The sequence below is a fragment of the Arvicola amphibius genome, chromosome 10, assembly GCF_903992535.2.
Source record: "Arvicola amphibius chromosome 10, mArvAmp1.2, whole genome shotgun sequence".
NCBI lineage: Eukaryota > Metazoa > Chordata > Mammalia > Rodentia > Cricetidae > Arvicola > Arvicola amphibius.
This window is the reverse complement of record NC_052056.1, coordinates 117370111-117390659: the sequence shown is the minus strand read 5'-3', so window position 1 is coordinate 117390659 and position 20549 is coordinate 117370111. Positions and strand designations below refer to the sequence as shown.

General features: G+C 51.4%; 1 protein-coding gene across 1 annotated transcript in view; it reads left to right on the top strand.

Annotated features, from left to right (window-relative positions):
* The first annotated feature begins 14 nt into the window (after nucleotides 1-14).
* The window catches only part of Rnft2 (ring finger protein, transmembrane 2), a 53781-nt gene continuing 33246 nt past the window's right edge, over nucleotides 15-20549 (top strand). The window contains exons 1-7 of the mRNA XM_038345494.1: nucleotides 15-56; nucleotides 1932-2163; nucleotides 2637-2695; nucleotides 6876-7345; nucleotides 10066-10142; nucleotides 13341-13441; nucleotides 18368-18521. Coding sequence (XP_038201422.1) covers nucleotides 2140-2163; nucleotides 2637-2695; nucleotides 6876-7345; nucleotides 10066-10142; nucleotides 13341-13441; nucleotides 18368-18521 — 885 coding nt within the window. The 5' untranslated portion in view covers nucleotides 15-56; nucleotides 1932-2139. The remainder of the gene's footprint in view (nucleotides 57-1931; nucleotides 2164-2636; nucleotides 2696-6875; nucleotides 7346-10065; nucleotides 10143-13340; nucleotides 13442-18367; nucleotides 18522-20549) is intronic.

Sequence of the window (20549 nt, the reverse complement as noted above, 5' to 3'; positions counted from 1 at the left end):
CCGGTGATTGGCTTGGCTGGATTAGAGGAGGCCGTGATTGCTGAAGTGTCTGGAAGGTAAACGAAGGCGAAGCTCGCCCTTCGCTCCCCTGCCGCCCTGCAAGCCTGGCCAGGAGAGGCTTCCCCTGTGCGCGCGTTGCGGCCCTGGACCGGCCTGGGGACGCCGCTTGAGCCCAAGCGCCCTGTAGGGTGTGTATGGCCTCATAAGGAGGGCCAGGGTGTGTGGAACCGAGGCGGTTCATTCATTCTATTGCATCCTGCTTGCAAGATATGCTCCAGGATTCGTTATTAGAATAATTGTACCGCCTGCCTGCAGCAGAATCGTGGGCATTTAATTTAGGACGTTGCGTCACGCTTGTAGATGGAAACGTGGCGATGCTGTGTTTTATTTTCCCCGAGGATGAGTAGTTGGGCCAGGGGGAGTATTAAACCAGATTACAAGTTCTTTGGGGACCTGTTACATGATGACATTCCCTTTCTTTATAAAGATGGGGGGGCCGAGGGTGTAGCTCGTTGATAGAGCGCTTGCCTGTATATGAGGATGATGCCGAAGAGTCTTTCCCCACTTAATTTAACCTTGCAAAAACGATAAGCGACTTAACTGGTGGCATCCTAGGTTGGTGGTCTTGTAAGGCCGTGCAGAAGTAAGAAGCCCTTCAGTGGCCAGTTGTGTTGGCCTGGGCTAAGAGACGGTCTGTATGGGGGAAATACTCCGGGAAGTTGAACCTGTTGGTGGGAACATATCCTTTATTTCTTTAAAGATGTTTTTAGTTAATTATGTGTGAGTGTGGGTTTGTGCATGTGAGTGCAAGTGCCTTCCACGGCCAGTAGAGGGGGCTGAATCTCCTGCAGCTGTAGTTACAGGTAGTTGTGAGCTGCCCATGTGGGTACTGGAACTGCACTTGGTTCTCCGCAGAAGGAGTGTACACGCTCTCCAGGCCCTGTCCCTTTTTTTTTTCTTGATCTTTTATTGGTATGGGAGGTGGGACAAGGTGCAGGGATCTAAGAAAACTGTGTCTGGGGAAACCCGATGTATTTGCACAAGTACTGATCACCCTCCATCTCTGCAATGCTGAGGTAGAGGGCAAACCAGACACCAGTCTCCTCATGGCTCATATAAATGAACATGCACGTAAATGGTAAGGGCTGTGAAGACGACAGCAGCCAGATCCCACAGGAGCCGGGGGGGAGAAGAGAAGGCCTCCAGAAGGAGGTGCCATTTGTATCAGAGAAGTCAGCTGTGTAACCCTCAGCTGGAAAAGCATCCCAGGGGAGGAATAGCAAGCGTGAAGACCCGGAGCCGGGGAAAGGCTAATGTGAGAGTGTCCAGGCACGACTCACTGAGCTGAGGTTGTAAGCGGTGATGGATGTTTCAGGCACAACCTAGAGGCTTCTAGCAAATCTGGTTTTACTAGGAAGCCAGTGGAAGCTCGAAAATATTTTTCTTCCTGCTGGTGTGTGTGTGTGCGCGCGCGTGCACGCATGCACATTGAGTGTGTGTGTGTGTGTGTGTGCGCATATGCAGGGGTGTTTGGATGCTCGTGTGGGATTGCACGTGGGTTTGGATGTGCATATGCGTGTGTGCCAGTCAGAGGTCACCCTCGGTATCATTCCTTAGGAACCAGCTATTTCATGGGGGTCTGGGGCTCATCAGCTACAAAGACTGGGCCGGGGCGTCCCAGGAATCCTCTGGTTTCAGCCTCCCGAGTGCTGGGATTCCATGGCACAGCGCCATGCTCCGGCTACGTACAGAGGTCCTCCTGCCAGTGTGCAAGCACTTTATCAACAGCTCTATGGCCTCAACCCCCAGGACTCTTAGTCTGCTAATAAGGCACATCTATTGAAGCCATAACCAGCTGAAAGTGCCTCAGAGGGGGTAGCTAAGAAGCTACCGAACTACGGGGCAAATGGGATCACTTGTTATCGTACCAGGTGCATCCTTCAGTTTATCACGTGGCAGAAGCCATCCCATGACCTGTTGTGCCACCCAAGGTCTGATGTGTTGGAGGAGCCCCTGCCCTGCGCTTCCCTCTAAAGAGGAAGGACAAAAGGCCTGCTGTCTCTGGGATGCAGTAGCCACCTTACAGCAGGAGCCCTGAACGTCCACGGCACGCTTCATCAACATGGAGGTCTGAAGTCCATGTGGCTCCTTGCGGTGCACCAGGTGATGTGTGTCCATGGGAAGGCACGCCTTCATTTGCCAAATGTGTGAGAGGGAAGGAGGCTTTCAGTCTGACCTTGCCGTTCCCCCCACCCCCCGCCATGGGACAGATGAGGAGCGGAAGGCCACAGGTTTCTGATCTGTCTGAGGTCACACGGCAGGTTAAAGGGCGGGCACCGCCTGCTGCTCGCTGCGCCCCACCGAGCGCCTGTTCACAGTCACGTGAGCTATTCTCGTCTTTTACATAAGGACCATCTCCACCTGTGGCTCTCAGGACCGCCCTGTGAGATGGGGTAACAACTCTCTCCCGTGGGATATAATACCTGGGTTACATGGCAGAAATGAAAAAAATCTGGTTTGGAAGTTGTCAGAGAGCCCTAGCCATGTAACATAGGAGGGATGCTTGTTTACAGTTACCATGGCAACAGGCAAGGGTTGTGTCCAGGGAAGTGACTCACACATGTGTTGGCTTTCAGGTACTAAGGAAAATGCAGAGACGCCACAGTAGCAACACTGACAGTATTCCACCTGAAAGGTAAGAATCCTCCTCCCCCAACTCCCCAACCAGTGGGGACCCTACACTCTGGATGGTGAAATGAATTAAAAAATACCCGCTTCTTGATACCAGTTGTTGGAGATATAAAACAGACCCAACAGAAAATTGCTTTGCGGCGTATTTGGCAGCTTTGTGTTCCTCTAAGAGCACACTTGAGGCCTGTGACTTCATAAGGAGAAAGTGTTTTTGTAGCTCACAGTCTTGGAGGGTGAGAGAGCAAATGGCAAGGCTGCCTCAGTGGCCACTTTTGACCTCATCACCTCAGGTCATGGATGGCCGTGGTGGCTGACTGCATGTGTGGGTGGGAGTGATTTACTTCTCAAACATGGCAGAGAGTAGCAGGTAGACTCCTTGGAGAAGAAAGTGCTTGTCCAGCAAGCAGTGGACCAGAGTTTACAATCCTCAAGCCCATGTAAAGACAGGCCGGCTTAGCAGTCACCTGGAATCCCTGTACCCAGGAGGCAGACGGCTTGCTCCGGGTTCAGCGGGAGATGCTGCCTGCAGAAATAAGAAATACAGTGGAGAGCTCTGCTCTGCTCAGACTGTGCTCCTCACGTGCAGTGTATGCCCTGAAGGACCTGAATACTACCTCTAGGCTCCACCTCTTAAAGGCCCACAGCACCCCCTAATAGCACACCCCGTGACCCTCAGGGGACTTTCTCCTTAGAGCGCAGCAGCCTTGCCGCAGGGACTGACAGAGCAGCTGCCATTGTCTTAGGACAGTTCCCAAACCCTGTAAGACAGATCCACAAGGATCCACGAAGCTCAGATGAGTGATTGTTCCTGCCGGTTTTCCTTCAGAGACTCCTGGCCTCCGCCAGCTGCTACTGTACACTGCACACTGCACGGGGTCCATCCTGCCTCTTGACGCACATGCATCTATCTATGAAGGCTGGGAAGTCCAAGATCAGGGATCTGGCAGACCTGTGCCTGCTGAGAGCTGTCTCCTCTTTCCTAGAAGGCTGTGTGTGAACCATTGAGTTTATTGGGGTCACTTTCTGGGGAGCTTGAGTGATTCAAATGAAGTTGCATCACCAAAAAGCCCATCCCAGCAGGGCTGCTACACTGGAGTTCTCCCTTCAGGGGACCTTTAAGCACCCACATATATACATACCAGCTCCCCTGGAACCACGTGTAGCTGCGGGGAGCACAGGAGGCAGGGGAGTGGTTTTTGCTTTTCCCTCTGTGAGGCCCAATCTTGTGCGGATTGGGTGCAGCGGTCCTGATTTCAGGAAGAAACAGCCACACCTTTATCCAGTCTCGGGCGTTTTGTCATGGACACAGATAGTGGACAGATAACAGCAGCTGTTTCTCCAGCCGTAGAAAGGTGATAAATGCCAGCTTTGCTGAGGATGAATGAATGTGTCTTCTTCCTGAGCATGAGGAACATCTTTCTTACGGTTAGTTAGCGTGCCTGATAGGATCTCCTGAGCAGAGGACAACTTTTCTTTCAAGTGAACCCAGACATCTTTGGGGGCAGAAATCATGGCAGAAAAAATACTGTCCACCATGCATTGAGGGCATATGCTATGCCTCCATTAGAGCAGCCTGAAGACGAGAGATTGGAGTTCAGAGAGGGCAAGTCCATTAGCTAAAGTCACACAGCCAGGAAATGGCAGGACTAAGATTTGACCTTTGGTCCATTTGTTCCAATCAAAATTTGCACTTTAAGTGTTAATTACATTCTGTATTTATTTGGGCCGGTGCCTGTGTCATGGCATGTAGGTCAGCTTGTGGGAGTCTGTTCTCTCTTTGCACCGTTTGAGCCCCGGGTATCAGACTCAGTAGACACCTTCACCTCTGAACCCATCTTATTGGCCCCTTTTAAACATCATAGTTTACCTTCTTCGACCCAAGCGAATCCATTCCCCTGGGCTCCCTGAGCCGTTGCCCTTAAGTGGTTAAGTTGGAAGTGCAGCTCCAACCCTCCAGGGAATATTCTTTCCCATTTTGGCTACAGTCCCAGCTGGATACAGGAGAAGGGCTGAGGGGAGGGAGGCCAACTGAAAAAAAAGCCCTTGGTGGGTTGAGCATTCTCAAGTTGCCTTAAAGTTCCCTGGGGCCTCAAGAACTTAGGTGAGCTCAGGGATTGGGGGAGGCTTTCCAGCATCCTCTGGGACGGTAGGGTCATCCACACAGGCCTGGGCACCTGACAGAATGTGTGCTTTCTGAGCCAAGCTCTTGAAATGCAGAGAAAGCTCAGTTCCTTTGAGACACATAGCCATGGTGCCTGTTGTTGTTGCTGTTTCTGTCATTAGTATTTTTATCCAGAGCCCAAGGGAGGAGGACCACACAGTTCCCAGGCCTTGGAGCCACCAGGGAGGGGGCCCGGTGGGGAGAGTGATGAGGTAGCCATCTTCAAGCTGTGCCAGGTTTAGGATGATGTACCATGAAGTCCAGTTTGTGAGGGAAACAGCTCTGAGACTTCTCCAGACCAACCTGTCCCTTGCTGTGTGTCTCAGTATCCTGTATAACATTAATAGGTTTTCCAGGGATAAAAACAATTCTGGGATCAAATGAATTTTGTAAATACCAGGCTCAAGCAAATGCTTTAAACATTTTTTTCCTTCTTTATGTAACCCTGACTGTTCTGGGACTAGCTCTGACTCTCTGACTCATTCCTTCAAACTACATTGAAACATACTCTGTACAAGATGCAGTATGCTTTCTGGCAAAGGTACAAATGGGACTAGGCACTCAAGTTTGTCCCTGTCACCGCATGCTAGACTCTCCAGCGGATTTGAGAAGTTGAGGCACAGGGCCCACTCCAAAGATTTTGACACGTTTGGTCTTTGATGGGTCTAGGCCACCTGCAGTTGTCCTGGGCTCCCCACAGTGAGGACAGCACACAACCAGGATGGAGGCTGTTGGGTCTCTAGGAAAAGGTGGACGATAAACTGACCACTGAGATGAGTCCTCTGCAGGCAGTCCCAGGGTAGTGAGCTGTGGCCCCTGCCTTCCCATCAGGGAGGGGATGTGTCAGCTGACAATGATGGAGGCAGGGTGAGGTCACCTAGACGGGGTGAGGCAGGAGGCCCTTGAGAGGCAAGGCGTCCAGTGTGAGGGTAGAGTGTAGGGTGCTTCCGGCAGCTTTTATGGAGAGTGGGGTGCTTGAGAAAGCGAGCCCGATGCTGGGTTGTGGGTCAGTGGGTACAATGCTCACCTCACCCAGGAAGTCCCATCAACCCCAGCACTACATAAAACCTGACGTGGTGGTGCACATCCATAACCCCAGTGCTTGGGAGGTGGGGGCAGGAGAATTGGGAGTTCAAAGCCAGCCTCAGCTCCATAGCAAGTTTGAGGCCAGCTTAAGATAGATGAGAACCCGTCTCAAAAATAAACATAAATGTAGGTTCCAGAGTTGGTCCACCTGGTACCAAGTTCTTAGTTCTTATCCCTCACCAGCCATTCACCTCTGACCAAGTGCCTGTGTCTGTGTGTGCCTCCGTTGGTTTATCTGTGAAACGGGGATATTGTGTATACCTCACATGGGCTAGTGGTAGGAATTCATGGATCAGAAACACAGTGGACGTGAAGCCTTACCACTAAGCAACAGTCTCCAGCCTTCTTCCCACTTCCTCAAGATAGGGTCTCCCTAAGTTAAGGAGTCTACTGTCTTAGCCTCCCAAATGCTGGGATCACAAGCCGCGTAGAGCTAGTGCCTCTGGTGACGTCTCTTCCTGACCCCTCTTCACAGGGACATCTGCCATACTGGATTGGGGTCCTGCCCCTAAATAAGGTCACATTCTGGGGTTCAAGGGCTCAGGCTACACCCAGCATTTTGAGAGAAGACACAGTTGGATCAGTCACATTGTTGGCATTTTGTGCCCACCATCCCATGAGGGTGGTAGTTTTCAGCTGCATAGCAGTTGCAGAAACAGACCACTCCAGGCTAGGAGAGGTTATAAAGAAAGGAGGTGTGTTTCACTGTTCTGGATGTTAGTGATGCAGCTGGCCATCCGGTTCTTTCTGGTTTACGCCCTCTGAACAGAAAGATCCCAGGATTTAATCCGGGTGATTATATTTGATGACCTCATCCAGTTCTCCTTGTGCAGGCTCCCTTCCCCTCTAGACACCATAGTGGAGTTAAGTCTGCACCTGTGGCGTGAGTTTGGGGCCAAGTCTGATGTGGGCTTTTTTCTGCCTTCCCATCCTGCAGAAGCCGCAGCCAGGCACTCAGCCCCGAGGCCAGCGTGGATGAGGGTGGCGTATTTGAGAGCCTGAAGGCAGAGACAGCGTCCCCTCCTACACTCTTCTCAGGCCTGGCAGGTGGCCTGCCTGCCAACCCCTTCCCAGCAGGTCTGGTGCTGGGCTCCACAGCAGGGGGTGGGGACGTGTTCATCCCGATGCCAGCCACCAGGGATGAGGCCGGTGGCCGCAGCACTGAAGGAAGCACCTACCACCACCGCCAGCCCCACCACCACTTCCACCATGCTGCCCACCGTGGGGGCTCCCTGCTGCAGCATGTGGGTGGGGACCACCGTGGGCACTCGGAAGAAGGGGTGGACGAGCAGCCAGGGACTCCAGCGCCCGCACTGTCCGAGCTGAAGGCTGTGATCTGCTGGCTGCAGAAGGGACTGCCTTTTATCCTTATTCTGCTGGCCAAACTGTGCTTCCAGCACAAGCTGGGTGAGTTCCCGTGGGCCTGCAGCTCCAGGGAAGGGCTGGGCATGCCCAGAGCCAGGATCAGACAATAGGGGAACCATGCTTGAATGCATGCGTGAAGTTCTGAGTCAGACCTGGGTTCAAATTCCAGCCCAATTGTATGATCTTGAGCAGATGACCTGGCCTCTCAGAGCCTCAGTTTTCTCCTCTGCCCAGGGGCGTTGAGATATAACCTTCTTTTGCTGGACTCTCAGTAGGCTGGAAAGAGCTGTGTGGCATAACTAAGAACTCAAGACTTCAGGGGTCAGAACCACAGCCCCAGCCTGTCCCAGCTGCATGACACTAGGTGTTATTTAGCTCTCTGCCTTGGTTCCACGTGTCTTTCAAATAGGAGTTGAGTACAGACAGCTGTTCTTCTCAAACCCCACTTCTGCATCCGTAGATTTAACCAACTGCACATGGGACATTGAAGGAAGGGCTGGGGTGGCTCTGGGGAGTAAAGTGCCTGCCGCATAAGCAGGGGACTCTGCATAAGAGAACTCCTACGGGTTCTCTTCTGATGATCGCACACATGCATGCACACATGCACACACACACATGCACACGCATACACACATGGACACACACATGCACGCATACATGCACACACACATACACACCCCTGACAGAGCCTGGCACATCGCAGGTACTCAGTATGACAGTGACTTGTGTAGTACTTAGCTGAGTACCTGGCACATACTCATCATTCCATGATGGAATCTGCAGTGTTGACGGTGCCACTCTGTCCTGCAGTACTTTCAGGCTGTGACTCAGTTGCTTCTTCCCATACAAGACAATTTCAAGGTCCAGCAAGGTGACTCAGAGGGTAGAGGTGCTTGCCTTGTAACCCCGGTTTGCTGAGTTCAGTCCCCAGAGCCCATGGTGGAAGAAGAGCACTCCTGAAGGTTGTCCTGACCACACATGCGTGGTCACGTGAGCTCACAGTCAGGTGCTCACACATACTTGGTCAGGTGAGCTCACAGTCAGCTGCTCACACATGCTTGGTCAGGTGAGCTCACAGTCAGGTGCTCACACGTGTGCTCACGTGAGCTCACAGCCAGGTGCTCACACATGCATGCTCACGTGAGCTCACAGTCAGGTACTCACACATGCATGGTCATGTGAGCTCACAGTCAGGTGCTCACACACAATTAAAAAGATAAATAACAAAAGAAAATCTCAAGATGAGACCATCCTTTGTTTCTTATTTTCCACTCTCTGGAGTTCTAGCCAACTCTATCACCCCTCCTTTCTGGAGCCCCAATGTCACCACCCTTCCCTGCTGTTCTTAAGCATGGAAGCCAGCATGTCCTCAAGTCTCACCCTGAATCCTGCCAAGCTTATGTCTAAGGGGTTTTCTGTTTTTGCTTTGTTTTATTTGTTTTTTGTGACAAGGTCTCTTTGTAGCCTTGGCTGTCGTTATAACTGTGTATGTTTGTTGCTGAGGCTCAACTTGAATTTGCAGGGCTCCTCCTGCCTCTGCCTCCCCAGTGCTAGAATTCTAGAATGTGCCACCAGCCTGACCTTGCAGCTGTGTGATTCTCGAGTGTTGTTGTTTCTTTCATTATCAGTTGTGAGGCACAATTCCTTTGTAGCTCAACAGACATCAAACTTGGTGTCCCCTGCCTCAGTGTCCTCAGTGCTAAGGTATAACAGATATGCACCATGATGCCCAGCTCCAGTGAACTATGTGGTTATTTTTAATTTACATTTGTTTGTTTAATGTGTGCATTCATGTGCACAAAAATATGTACAATGGCACCTGTTGGGTCAGAGGACATTTTTTAGGAGTCAGCTCTTTCCTTCTGCACTGTGGGATCTGGGAATTGAACTCAGATTGTCAGGCTTGGTACCAAGCACCTTTACCGGCTGAGCCATCTCCAACCCTGTTTATTGTGTAATCCAAAAAGAACGTATTAAAAAAGAAGAAAGAAAAAGAGAAAAATGTCTAGAGTTAACCGTTCTTACCTGTTTCTAATGAAGAGAAACACTTCTATTAGGTCGATCTGAAAGCCCTAGAGAAGACCTAACACTAGAAATCAGTACTAGGCCAGTCACGTCTTAGCAGGATTTAAAAGTCATTCAAGTCATCCCAAAGGAACTGGCCCGCCCGGGCTGCAGACTGCGGACCCGGACTGTGGTGAGGAAGCCAGTTCAATCCGATTCTTCCTCTGCCTGTCGCCTGCGGCTGAGTTTCATCTTCTCCCTTAGCTTTGCTTTGCTTCCCAGGGCCTCCTGTGTCTGTGTTACTAATCACTCCAGGCTTGTTCTACAGTAGACAGGATTTCCCACAGTCACTGCTGGAGGTTACCTGTGTGCCTGCAGCCCTCTGTGAGGTAGCTGCTGTGAACTGTCTGTCTGTCTGTCAGTCACATCGATGAGGGAACTTGGGCTCAGAGAGGGCCAGTAGCTTGCTTGCACTCACAAAGCAGAAGTGACAGAGCTGGACTTTGAACTCTGGTCTGGCCACACCACACAGTGCCCCCCCCCCATTCTTCTAAACCCACTCCCCAGATGAGCTGCTCAGCATTCTAGGCTTGTAGCCTAATCACTGGAAGTTGGTCTTTCTCCCCTCAGTTCTTGTCAACTCCAGGGGCATGTTGGATGATTTTTTTCCCCAGCATTGCTCAGGGTCTCGGGCTAGGCTGGAGAGGTCTGAGTGGGTGGAAGCCAACACGACCCATGTCACCTTGCGCTTCCTGCAGGCATTGCCGTGTGCATCGGGATGGCCAGCACCTTCGCGTATGCAAACTCCACCCTCCGGGAGCAGGTGTCATTGAAGGTGAGTCCCTGTGACTGCCAGAGTGGTGATTTCCCATCTAACAGCTCTGCAGACTTGAGATGAGACACAGGTCTGTCTAGGCCCAGGTCAGAGTAGCAAACAACGTGGAAGATGAGGAGCTATACCCAGGGTTGTCCTCTGATCTCCACACATTTGCTCTGGCATATACACGCCTGCCATTCGAGTACACCTCTCTCTCTCTCTCTCTCTCTCTCTCTCTCTCTCTCTCTCTCTCTCTCTCTCTCTCCCCCCACGCTCACTCTGGCATATGCACGCCTGCCATTCAAGTACACCCCCCCCACTCTCTCACGGACACACACACTTTAAAAAAATAATTCTACTCATTGTCAGGCCCACGGTGGGAACCTGGGAACTGTCAGTAATTCCATTCACCTTCAAGCCCATAGTAGGTGGAGATGTTAGCCACAGGCTCCTCTCTAGAAAAGGGGTCCCATAGAGTTCTGCTAGCTCATCCATGTGACAGTGGCAAAGCAACATATTCATCTTGCTTGAGCTGGTCTCAGCAGCTGCTCCTTTAGTCCCAGGATTCAGGAGGGTGAACTGGGAAGATCTGAAGGCCAGGAGTTCCAGGCCCAGTCCCAGCCGGCCCAGAGGGAGACAACCTACATGCTACAATGTGCTAGACTACTAAACAGGGCTGTTCAGTAGGCCGAGTGTGTTCCAAAGTATTGTCATTGATTATTTTCAACTTGGAGTGGGTACATCAGAGCGTCACCCCTCATAAGTCAAGGCACACTACCAACTCAGACCCATGAGATGAATAAATACGATAAAGCATAGAAGGGGTTGAACATGGTGCCTGGCCTATATTGATCTGTTTTGCAAAACTGTTTTCTACAGAGCCGGTGACCCTGTGATAGCCCCTGTGTTCTACCCAAAGCATGAATGCCTCTCAGGCTCCCTTTGCTTCTGAGGTCCAGAGCTGGAGATGAGCCGGAGGCTCTTCTTGACCCTCTGTCTCGTCTTCATGCCAACCCTTCTGATATGAAAACTTCAGAGTGATCAACCTCCCATAGAGAGAGACTGTGGGGACTGACCCTGTGTCAATGCAGTGTCATCACTGTGGTGCCTGAGCTTAGGTGTAAAGGACCAAGAGAATGCCTAGATCCATGGATCAGCCCCCTGGGATGCTTAAGCTCCGTGAATACACAGATGACATTCTGTCTATACATGCATTTTTTTTTTTTTTTTTTGGTTTTTCGAGACAGGGTTTCCCTGTAGTTTCTAGAGCCTGTCCTGGAACTAGCTCTTGTAGACCAGGCTGGCCTTGAACTCAGAGATCTGCCTGCCTCTGCCTCCCGAGTGCTGGGATTAAAGGCGTGCGCCACCACCACCCAGCTTATACATGCATATTTTGTTTTGAAGTGGGGGGGGGCATGGAGGAGACATAGTCTCACCATGTGGCCTAGACTGACCCTTAGCCCTCTGCGTAGTTCAGGCTGGCTTTGAACTTAGAATCCTCCTTCCCCAGCCTGAGTGCCAGGATTACACACTGTACATGCATGTTTTCTTTTCTTTGAGAAGGGCCACCATGACTGGCCTTAATCTTAGAACCTGGCCTCTCCTCCTTCCCCTCCTGCCTTTGTGGGACCTTTCTAATCTAAGCTGGGGAAGAAGGGGCTGCCAAGTCACCAAATCTCACTGACAAGAGTTGTCAGTTAGTTGGTAGTGGTTTCTGGGTATGTGTGTGCATATGCATACAGGCACGTGTGTGGAGATCAGAGATCAGCATCTGTGTATTGTGTACTGGCTTCCTCCATTGCTGTCCACCTTATCTCTCGCTGATTGGACGAGACCGGTGCCAGTGAGCTCCAGGGGCTCTGTTGTGTCTGCCCCCCCAGTGCAGCACCAGGCTGCACCACACCTGGCTTCTTCTGTAGGAGCTGGGGAATCAAACTCATGCTGGTGCAGCAAGCACTTTACTGGCCCACTCCTGGCCCCTGAAGGTGCTTCCTCAGTCATTAACCTGACTCTTGGAATAATGGGAGCCTCGAGATGGTCTGTCTGCTCCTTCTCTGGAAATGTGCTTCGCAGCAGAGCACAGGATTCTCAGTCAGGTCTCAGACATTTACCGAAACCGCAAGGAAGGATCAGTGGGAAAGCTATGACCTCATCTGTTCCAGCAAAGCAGCCACCCTGGGCCAGGAAGAGACTGGCTTTGGAGGGTCAGCAGCACAGGACTCTGCCTCCCAGGGCACTAGGACAGGAGCCTGCCCTTCTCTGCAGACTCTGGACGTGTTTCGGGATTGCTGTCAGGCCCAGAAGCTACTGGGCAAAGACAAGGGAGCCTTTGCATATGTGAGAGACAGGCTAGCCTCAAACTCTCAGAGCTCTACCTGCCTCTCAGGACTGGGACTAAAGGCGTGGCTACCACTCCCAGCTTTCACGGCCTGACTCTTTGCCACACTTACCTGCTCTGTTGTTTGTTTTTGTTTTCGCCAGTTCATGTATTGGGGTGGGGCACACGGCACAGCACGTGAATGGAGGTCGGAGGACGGCTTTCAGGAGCTGCCTCTCTCCTTCCACTGTGTTGGTCCCAGGGATTGATCTCAAGACCCCAGGCCTGACAGCAGCCTTTTGTACCTGCAAAGCCATTTCACTGGCCCTGGTTTGCTTGTTCTGAGACAGGGTCTCACCCAGCCCAGGGTGACCTCAGAGTTCTGATCGTCTTGTCTCTACTTCTGGGTGCTAGGATTGCAGTTGTGTGCCGCCATGCCAAGTGTGTGTCCAGTTCCTAACACTTGTGCCAGTCACTCTAAGTAGTGTATGGACACACATTCCGCATTCTTAGGAACCTGTGCGGTAGATGCTGCTACGAACCTGTTTAAGTGGCTTTTGTCCTTGGTTGGGCAGCTCCCAGGCGGGGTGGAGCCAATGGGAGTGTCACATGCAGGCTAATGGTGTACAGCTAGCCCATGTCACTCCAGAGACTGCTGTGGATGTGAGCTCTGACCTTTCTAGATGCTTCTTCAAGCAGGAACCCACCTTCCTATCACCTTCTATGTGAGTCTCAGTGAGGTATGAAGACACCAGCCACCTTCCCCTCACCATGAGCCCTGCTTCCCTCAAAGCTTTGAGACAGCAGAGTTTCCACTCATCCCAGAACATTCTAGAAAGTTCTGCTGCATGCACCATTGGCTTCACCACATTCTCACGGTTCTTTTACTTTGTCTGCAGGAGAAGAGATCAGTCCTGGTCATCTTGTGGATTCTGGCCTTCCTGGCAGGGAACACACTGTATGTCCTCTACACCTTCAGCTCCCAGCAACTCTACAGCAGGTGAGGGGGGCATCACTGGACTTGGGGTGCACAGCCGAATGCCGTAAGTGAGCAAGGACACCAGCCTCCGGCCTTTATTAAACTCAGATTCACCTAGGACAGCAGTGGATATGCAACTTCACATTTTCCAACCGCAACCGTCACATGAAGGCAAAGAGTTAGACCATGTGGAATTAATTTTAGTAATAATCTTATTGAACTATCAACTTTCCACGGCTGTGGGTTCTGCCCCTGTGGAGCAGTAGCTGCCGATACAGAGTACTTAGGAAACTCTTAAGTCTGGACTCAGTGCCTGCAGGCTCTGTCCAGACTGCTAAACCCTGAACCACACAACAGGACAAATGTTTACATGGTATTTACATATCATTTACATAGCGTTGGGTATTAAAAGTCCTCTAAAATCCAGCTGGTGAGGGTATGTGAGATAATTTGCAAATTATAGGCAAGTATCCTTAGATTTAGGCATCTTTGGGGCTCCCTGGAACAAATCCTTCACAGGCACCTAGTGATGACTGTGTGTTCAAAATATTGCTTTGATGCACAAGGGAGCTGAGGCAGGAGGATTTCAAGTTGGAAACCTTGTCTCAAAGAAGAAGAGAGGGAGGTAGGAAGGGAAGGGGAGGAGAGAAGGAGAGGTGGTTGGCAGGACTGGGGGAGAGGAAGCCATGGCTTATTGTTTAATTGGTTCTGGTGTTTTGTGAGAGGAGACATAGATGCTAGTGAGAACGGTCCACAGTGTGAACGTGGACGTGAAGCCACACACAGTGTGAACGTGGACGTGAAGCCACACACAGTGTGAACGTGGACGTGAAGTCACACACATAAATGACCAAGGGATCAGACTGCCCATTGCTTGGGTTTTACCACAGGTTGGAAAAATCACACATGTCCCAGCATCCCTTCCTGAGGGGTGGGTGTTTTAACAGCAACCGTTAAGGAGAAAGTGTGGTGCTGTGGGGGGAGTGAATATCACTTCATTGTAGGAGAGTGGAAATCTTAGGAGAAGCTTACCAGAATGTTCTCACTACGGGGTGACAGAACGGTTCCTGGGGGTGGGGGGTGGGCTCTGGACAGGGTGCGAACTCAAGGTGGGATCTTGGATTATGGATCATGGTCCCCCTCGCTGTGAAAACGTGCCTGCGGCAGGTGGGGGAAGAGAGAAGCTGCGGGGATGGGGAGGCGCTTCAGGGTAGTCTTGGGAGTCTAAGCATCCACGCTGTCACTCTCTGCGCTGGTCCTGTGGTCCCTGGTCCTGAAGGCTGAGGTCCTGCTGAAGGGCAGAGGAGGTGGAGTTTCCCAGCAGCTGGGACCCGTTTCCCACTCGTGCTGTTTTGTAGGCATCATCGTGTTCTTGCTGCAGACTCAGTGCCTCCATCAGACGGGGCCGGAGTCAAACTGTCAGCACAGGGGACTAGCCGAGAGGGCGGCAGAGAGAGAGGGCACAGATCCAGCTGTATACGAGTGGTTCCCACAGCCACTGTTGTTACTCGTGTTGTTACAGTGGAAAGAGGCCACAAAAAGCCTGCTGTTTCCTGGAACTGTAATGAAGTACTTGAGGCTGGGCACTTTGTTTTTTGCGACGGATCTCATGTAGTCAAGCTCAAGATGTAGTTGGGGATGACCTTTAACTCCCAGCCTGGCCTCAAAAAATAAAAATAGGGGCTTGTGATCTGGCTTAATGGTTAGAGCTTCCTGCTCCTGTGGAGGACCCAGCATGCACAGCAGGCAGATTGCAACACTGGTGCCTAAACACCCTATGCTCTGTGGCCTCTGTGAGCATGTGTGCATGCAGGGATTGCACATAAACTCATGCAGGGGCACACTTCCATACACATAAACAAACAAAATAGGTTTTAAAAAATAGTAAAAAAACCTAATATCTGCCTTCCTCCCCCTAATATTTTATATACATTCACTGCTGTTCTTGGTGGCACCTAAAAGACAGACTTGTAATAAAGTAACAGTAAGCGCATTAATGAGCAAAGACAACTTTGGAGATGAGTGAACGTGGGCTTGGCCGTGGAGACACACTTATGTATTGCTGTCCCACCTGCTACCACTGCTGCCACCACCACTACCAAGCAAAGAAGAAAAGTCATCCAGACAGAGGGTGCACATACCTGTCATCCTCTCACTAGGAGGACTGAAGCTGAACGGTAGGATGGCGAGTTCAAGGCCAGCCTGAGCCATGTAGGAAGACCGTGTCTCAGCAGCAAGATCTGCCTGGGGTGGAGGTCAGCCAGCAAGGTTGGGGTCCCCAGGAAAGAGTGAGAGCAGATCCCAGGACTGAAGCCAGTGCCTCAGACTTGTCTCTGGAGGCTAGGAATAGCTGCTGCAGCTGGACCGAGAAGTCCCACAGAGACAGGGCTGTGATGGAAGGTGCGGAAGTCAGCAGGAGGCGCTACCAGTATGGACTCTCAGGATGCTAGAGTACGGGGCCTTACTCCACACCCCTCTCTGCCCCATTATATTTGCCAGGCATTTAGAAAACATCTCTCTGTGTGTACTGTGAGTTTCCCAGTGATGGAGGAGGCAGGTAGGAGCCTTGCTGGCGCCTTGCCCAAAGCCTCTAACGCAGCGAGAAGAGAAGGGAGAAGCCAGTGCCCACCAGCCTGACTCTGGTCCTAGTGCCGTACTTTAGCTGAGGCAGCATGAGCAGGTGACTCCACCTCTCTATGCCGAGGTGCCCTTAGCTTGGACCAGGATAAGCTTTCTATCTGCATCATCCTTCCTAGTACCTTTGGGAAGGTGAAATGAACAAAGTAAATAGACCAGGGTTGGAATGGCAGAGGAGCCAAGATGTCTTTACTACTGTTGGAGAGCAGAGCCGAAGTGTGGGCCATGGACCGGGACCAGTTTGGAAGCCATCCCTTGTGTGCCCACAGTGTGATAGCAGCTGAGCATGAGATTCCGAATGCAGGGTTCTAGACAGTGGGCTGGGTTTCAGCTTACAGGACCACAGACAGGCAAATGAAATTGTGACCTGCCAGGCACAGACAGGTGCACTGGGCCTACATCGTGTCTGGACATGTACACAGGTGCCACAGGTTTGCACAGTGAGTAGCTGCAGTGTGCAGCATGAATTGTTCAACAGCATTCCTCATAGCCAGGTTGCCCAGCTGCCTCCACCTCTGTCCCTTGCTGTCCACTTTTCAGGTGACCTATGCAGGTCTTTTATCTGCTGGACCTGGGATCTGAGGACCTGAAATAATGAGGCGGACGACAGTCTAATACAGTCTAACGCTGCAGACAGCCTTACTCCAGTGTCAGTGTACTTTATACACGCGAATGTAACAAAGAAACAGTGATCCAAGGAAGGTTGTTTGAGTTCAGAAAACATGTAAACAAACACTAGTAAGCACTTACTACATAGTAACAGAGTAGCCTTTCCCAGAACTTTCTCAGGACACACCAAGGAGTTGCTGGGGAAACTCCTTCAGCCAACGGCCTTTGAGATGCTGGACCAGGCTGGGCATAGCCTTGGATACCAAAAAATCACGTAAGCTAGCTCGCTCGCTCTCTCTTGGCTGCTGGATTCAGTTCCTGTTCCCCACTCGCACAGAGGACTGTGATCTGCGAGTCTGCCCCCTAAATAAAGAACCCTTTATTGTACCCAATTCTGAGCTAGTGGGGGACTACTCTTATTCGTGTTCACCTACAGAACATAGTATAGATTGTATCTGGGAAAGCAGGGAAGCAAGGCAGAGGGCCGTATCCGGACTTGGGGTACACTGAGGACAGCATTCTACTTATCCTTTCGCCAGATGGGATTCTGTAGCTGTGCTCTTGACATCCCACAGGAATAAACTTGTCTTATAAATTAAATGTAAACCTTTGTCGCAAGAGGCACGAATCATATCTAAGAATAACCCAGGAAACAAAATGCACCTGAGGTAAAAGACCTCTGCCTTTTTTCCTGGAGCCTCTCTCACAGTTCCCGTGGTCATCATTTTGACTGTGTTCCGACAACTTGACCATGTGCCCCTGTTTCCTTATCTGAAAAATGGGGTAGATGACAGCACAGGCCTCAAGGGTTCTGTTGCCCCCATCACCACTGTATGGCAGGGTCTGTAGTACATCTGTGATCATCCAGGTCTGGCATCTAAGCCAGGGAAGAGGGAGCGAGCCCTGATTTGCTGATGACACTGAGTTAATTTGACCAGCCTAGATATGAATGCAAGTCTGACCCTGACCGCCCTTGTAGAGTTATCCTGTGGTTGAGCTTCAGCCCTCGTCTGAGGGGAGCTAAGCCATGCTCCCTTCAGAGCCCCTTATGGCCGGAGGTTAATGAGATCCGTGAAGTAAGGACCTTACACAGGGCTTTCCCCGCCATGCCTCCTCTCGTCCATCCTTTCTAAGAAGACTATCTTGGATACATAAAACTAAAGGGCAGGGTGGCAGGATGGGAGAGTGGCCATCAGTGGGCAAACACAAGGACCTGTGTTTGTTTTCCAGAGCCCTATTACTGAGGAGGTGGAGGAAGGGGCACTGACTGCCCTGGGGCTCACCAGCTAGCCAGCCTAGCCTGATTGCTAAGTTCCAGGTCAGCGAGTGATCCTGTGTCAACAAAAAGGAAAAAAAGATGGTGGATGGCTTCTGAGGAACACCTGAAGTTGACCTCTGACATCCACGTATATACAGGCGCTGAGCTGCACACACATGCACCTGAACACACACGAATACATATAACAAAATGCAAATGGAGGAGACCTTTATGATGCTCCAAGTCGATATTGTCATTTACTCCTCCAGAGAATTCAGGCTCGGAGAGGTCACACTGCTGGTCAGTGGTAGAGAAGCAGCCGCAGAGGTGTGATGTCGAGGCCGGTGTGCTTGCGTGGGTGATATTTCCAGAGTCCCCTCCTGAGGGAAAGCTGATAGGACCAGGGTCTAAATGAGTGACTTATTCTCTGAACACACCCCCAGCCTCATATTTCTGAAGCCCAACCTGGAGACCCTGGACTTCTTTGACCTGCTCTGGATCGTGGGGATCGCCGACTTCGTGCTGAAGTATATCACCATCGCCCTCAAGTGCCTCGTCGTGGCCCTGCCGAAGATCATCCTGGCGGTTAAGTCCAAGGTAAGCTCTGGCTGCTGCCACCCCAGGCCCAAGTCACTGCGCACACACATGTGTGGGGCTCCAGGCACCTCCCAGAGGAGGAGAGAGCTGGAGCAAAGCTAATGCAATGCCTGCCCTTCACCCGCCATGATGCCCCTGCATCCGCACCCCTCAGTACCGTCTCTCCAAAGCTTTCCTTGTCAGTTTTCTTCTGATTTTACCTGAGGGCGGAGGACAAAGCCTGTCCACATTCCTGGGTCCTGCATCCCTCAGAAAAGGGTGATACTCACAGTGTTTGACTCTGTACAGTCCACAAACTCGTTCTGTAAATGTGACTGCTCAGAGGGGAAGGGCTCTGTGATCAACTAGTAATGCCTGCCATGAGCAGAGGCGGGAGTGGGAGCTGTGCTGCTTTGCAGTGGTCAGCAGCGGGGAAATGCTTCTGGATGCAGGGGTCTTAAGGAATGGCCTCAGCTCAGAGGACTGTCACTCTCACTACCTCCAAGGACAGCTGGTTAGTTGGCCCTCAGTCTTGAGTGACAACTGACCCAACTTACTAGCTCAGAGGACTGTCACTCTCACTACCTCCAAGGACAGCTGGTGAGTTGGCCCTCAGTCTTGAGTGACAACTGACCCAACTTACTAGGGGTTACACTTTGAGTTGGCCCTCAGTCTTGAGTGACAACTGACCCAACTTACTAGGGGTTACACTTTGAGCATCTTCTTTCCTTTCCCCACCAAGCACTGGCTTGGGTGAGCCCAAAACTTTGAGGTTTTCTTGGGTGAGGCCATATCCCTGTCCCCTAAAGCAGGGTCAGAAAGCATAACAGAGAGAGGGGGTAGTAGGGAGAGGGACCACTCGGCATTAAGGAGCCGTGAGCCGCTGCCTCTCCAGACTGGCCCAGTGATAATAACTGTGACCCTCTGCCTGTCTAGATCACGCCATGTTCCTATAGGCGCCGTGAACTTGACCCCCAAAACTAGCATGGCCAGTGGTTAGACACAAGGACTCCAGCCTCGGGCACATTTATGTCTGGACCTGGCTAGGTTTCTCTGTCTGTGTAGGGTTGGTCAGATAACGAAACCTCTCTGAGCTTCTCACCTGTCTACCGCTGGAAATTGTGCTGACCACGTAGGAACGGTTGCTTTTGGAAGAGAATGTGCTTTGTCTGGGCCTGGTACCTGGGGAACTATACAAGGAACGCTTCATAGCGCAGGCTCATTGTCCTCCATCCAATACGCCTGGATCACAGTTTTGTTTTGTTTTGTTTTTCAGTTTTTAGACTATATGCATATTCATAAGGAGGTATGTTGGGAATGTGATCTGGGCATAAACATGGAATTCACCTGTCTCACCCACGCCAGACAATCTTGTTGGCACACCTGCTTTCCGTTGCGGTGTGTCATGGGAGGTCAGGGTGGTGCAGGCATTTCCTACTTGTGTATGTCTTCATGTCTGAGTTCAAACAGTTGCAGATTTGGGGGCCTTTGGGATGCTGTAGTTTTGGGTTGGGGTGGCCCACCTGCACCAGGTATATGACTTAATCTTCATGATACCTAATCCTGGAGCTTTTCCCTATGTTGCAGAGTCCTGGCAAGTGCCTGTTTCTCAGGCTTCATTTTTACTGCATGGTGGTTTTATACTCCAAGACTAGAAAAGCCAGGGCTTTGGAAGCTTCCACTTTCCTGTCTCCTCCAAGTTCTTACTCCAGTGAGTAGGAACTCGAGAGTCATATTGTCCTCCTCACGGAAGCCATATCCTCAGCCAGTAATAGCTTGCAGCCATCAGCTGCTTGGACAACATAGGCCACTTCCTATAGGAATACAGGCCTCGGCCAGCCATCTGCAGGCACAGGGCATTCCGCCTTCAGGACTCCTCTTGTCCCACAGTCAGGCTTGTAGCACAGCAGTGTAAGCGGGGGAGGAGCCTAAGCATGGAGCACAACAGTGCAGGCTATGGAGGAACTGGGGCTGAAGCTAGCAGACACGGCCACCCGCCCCCCACACACACACTGGAACACCCATCGCTGCTGGAGCCTCCTGGCTCTA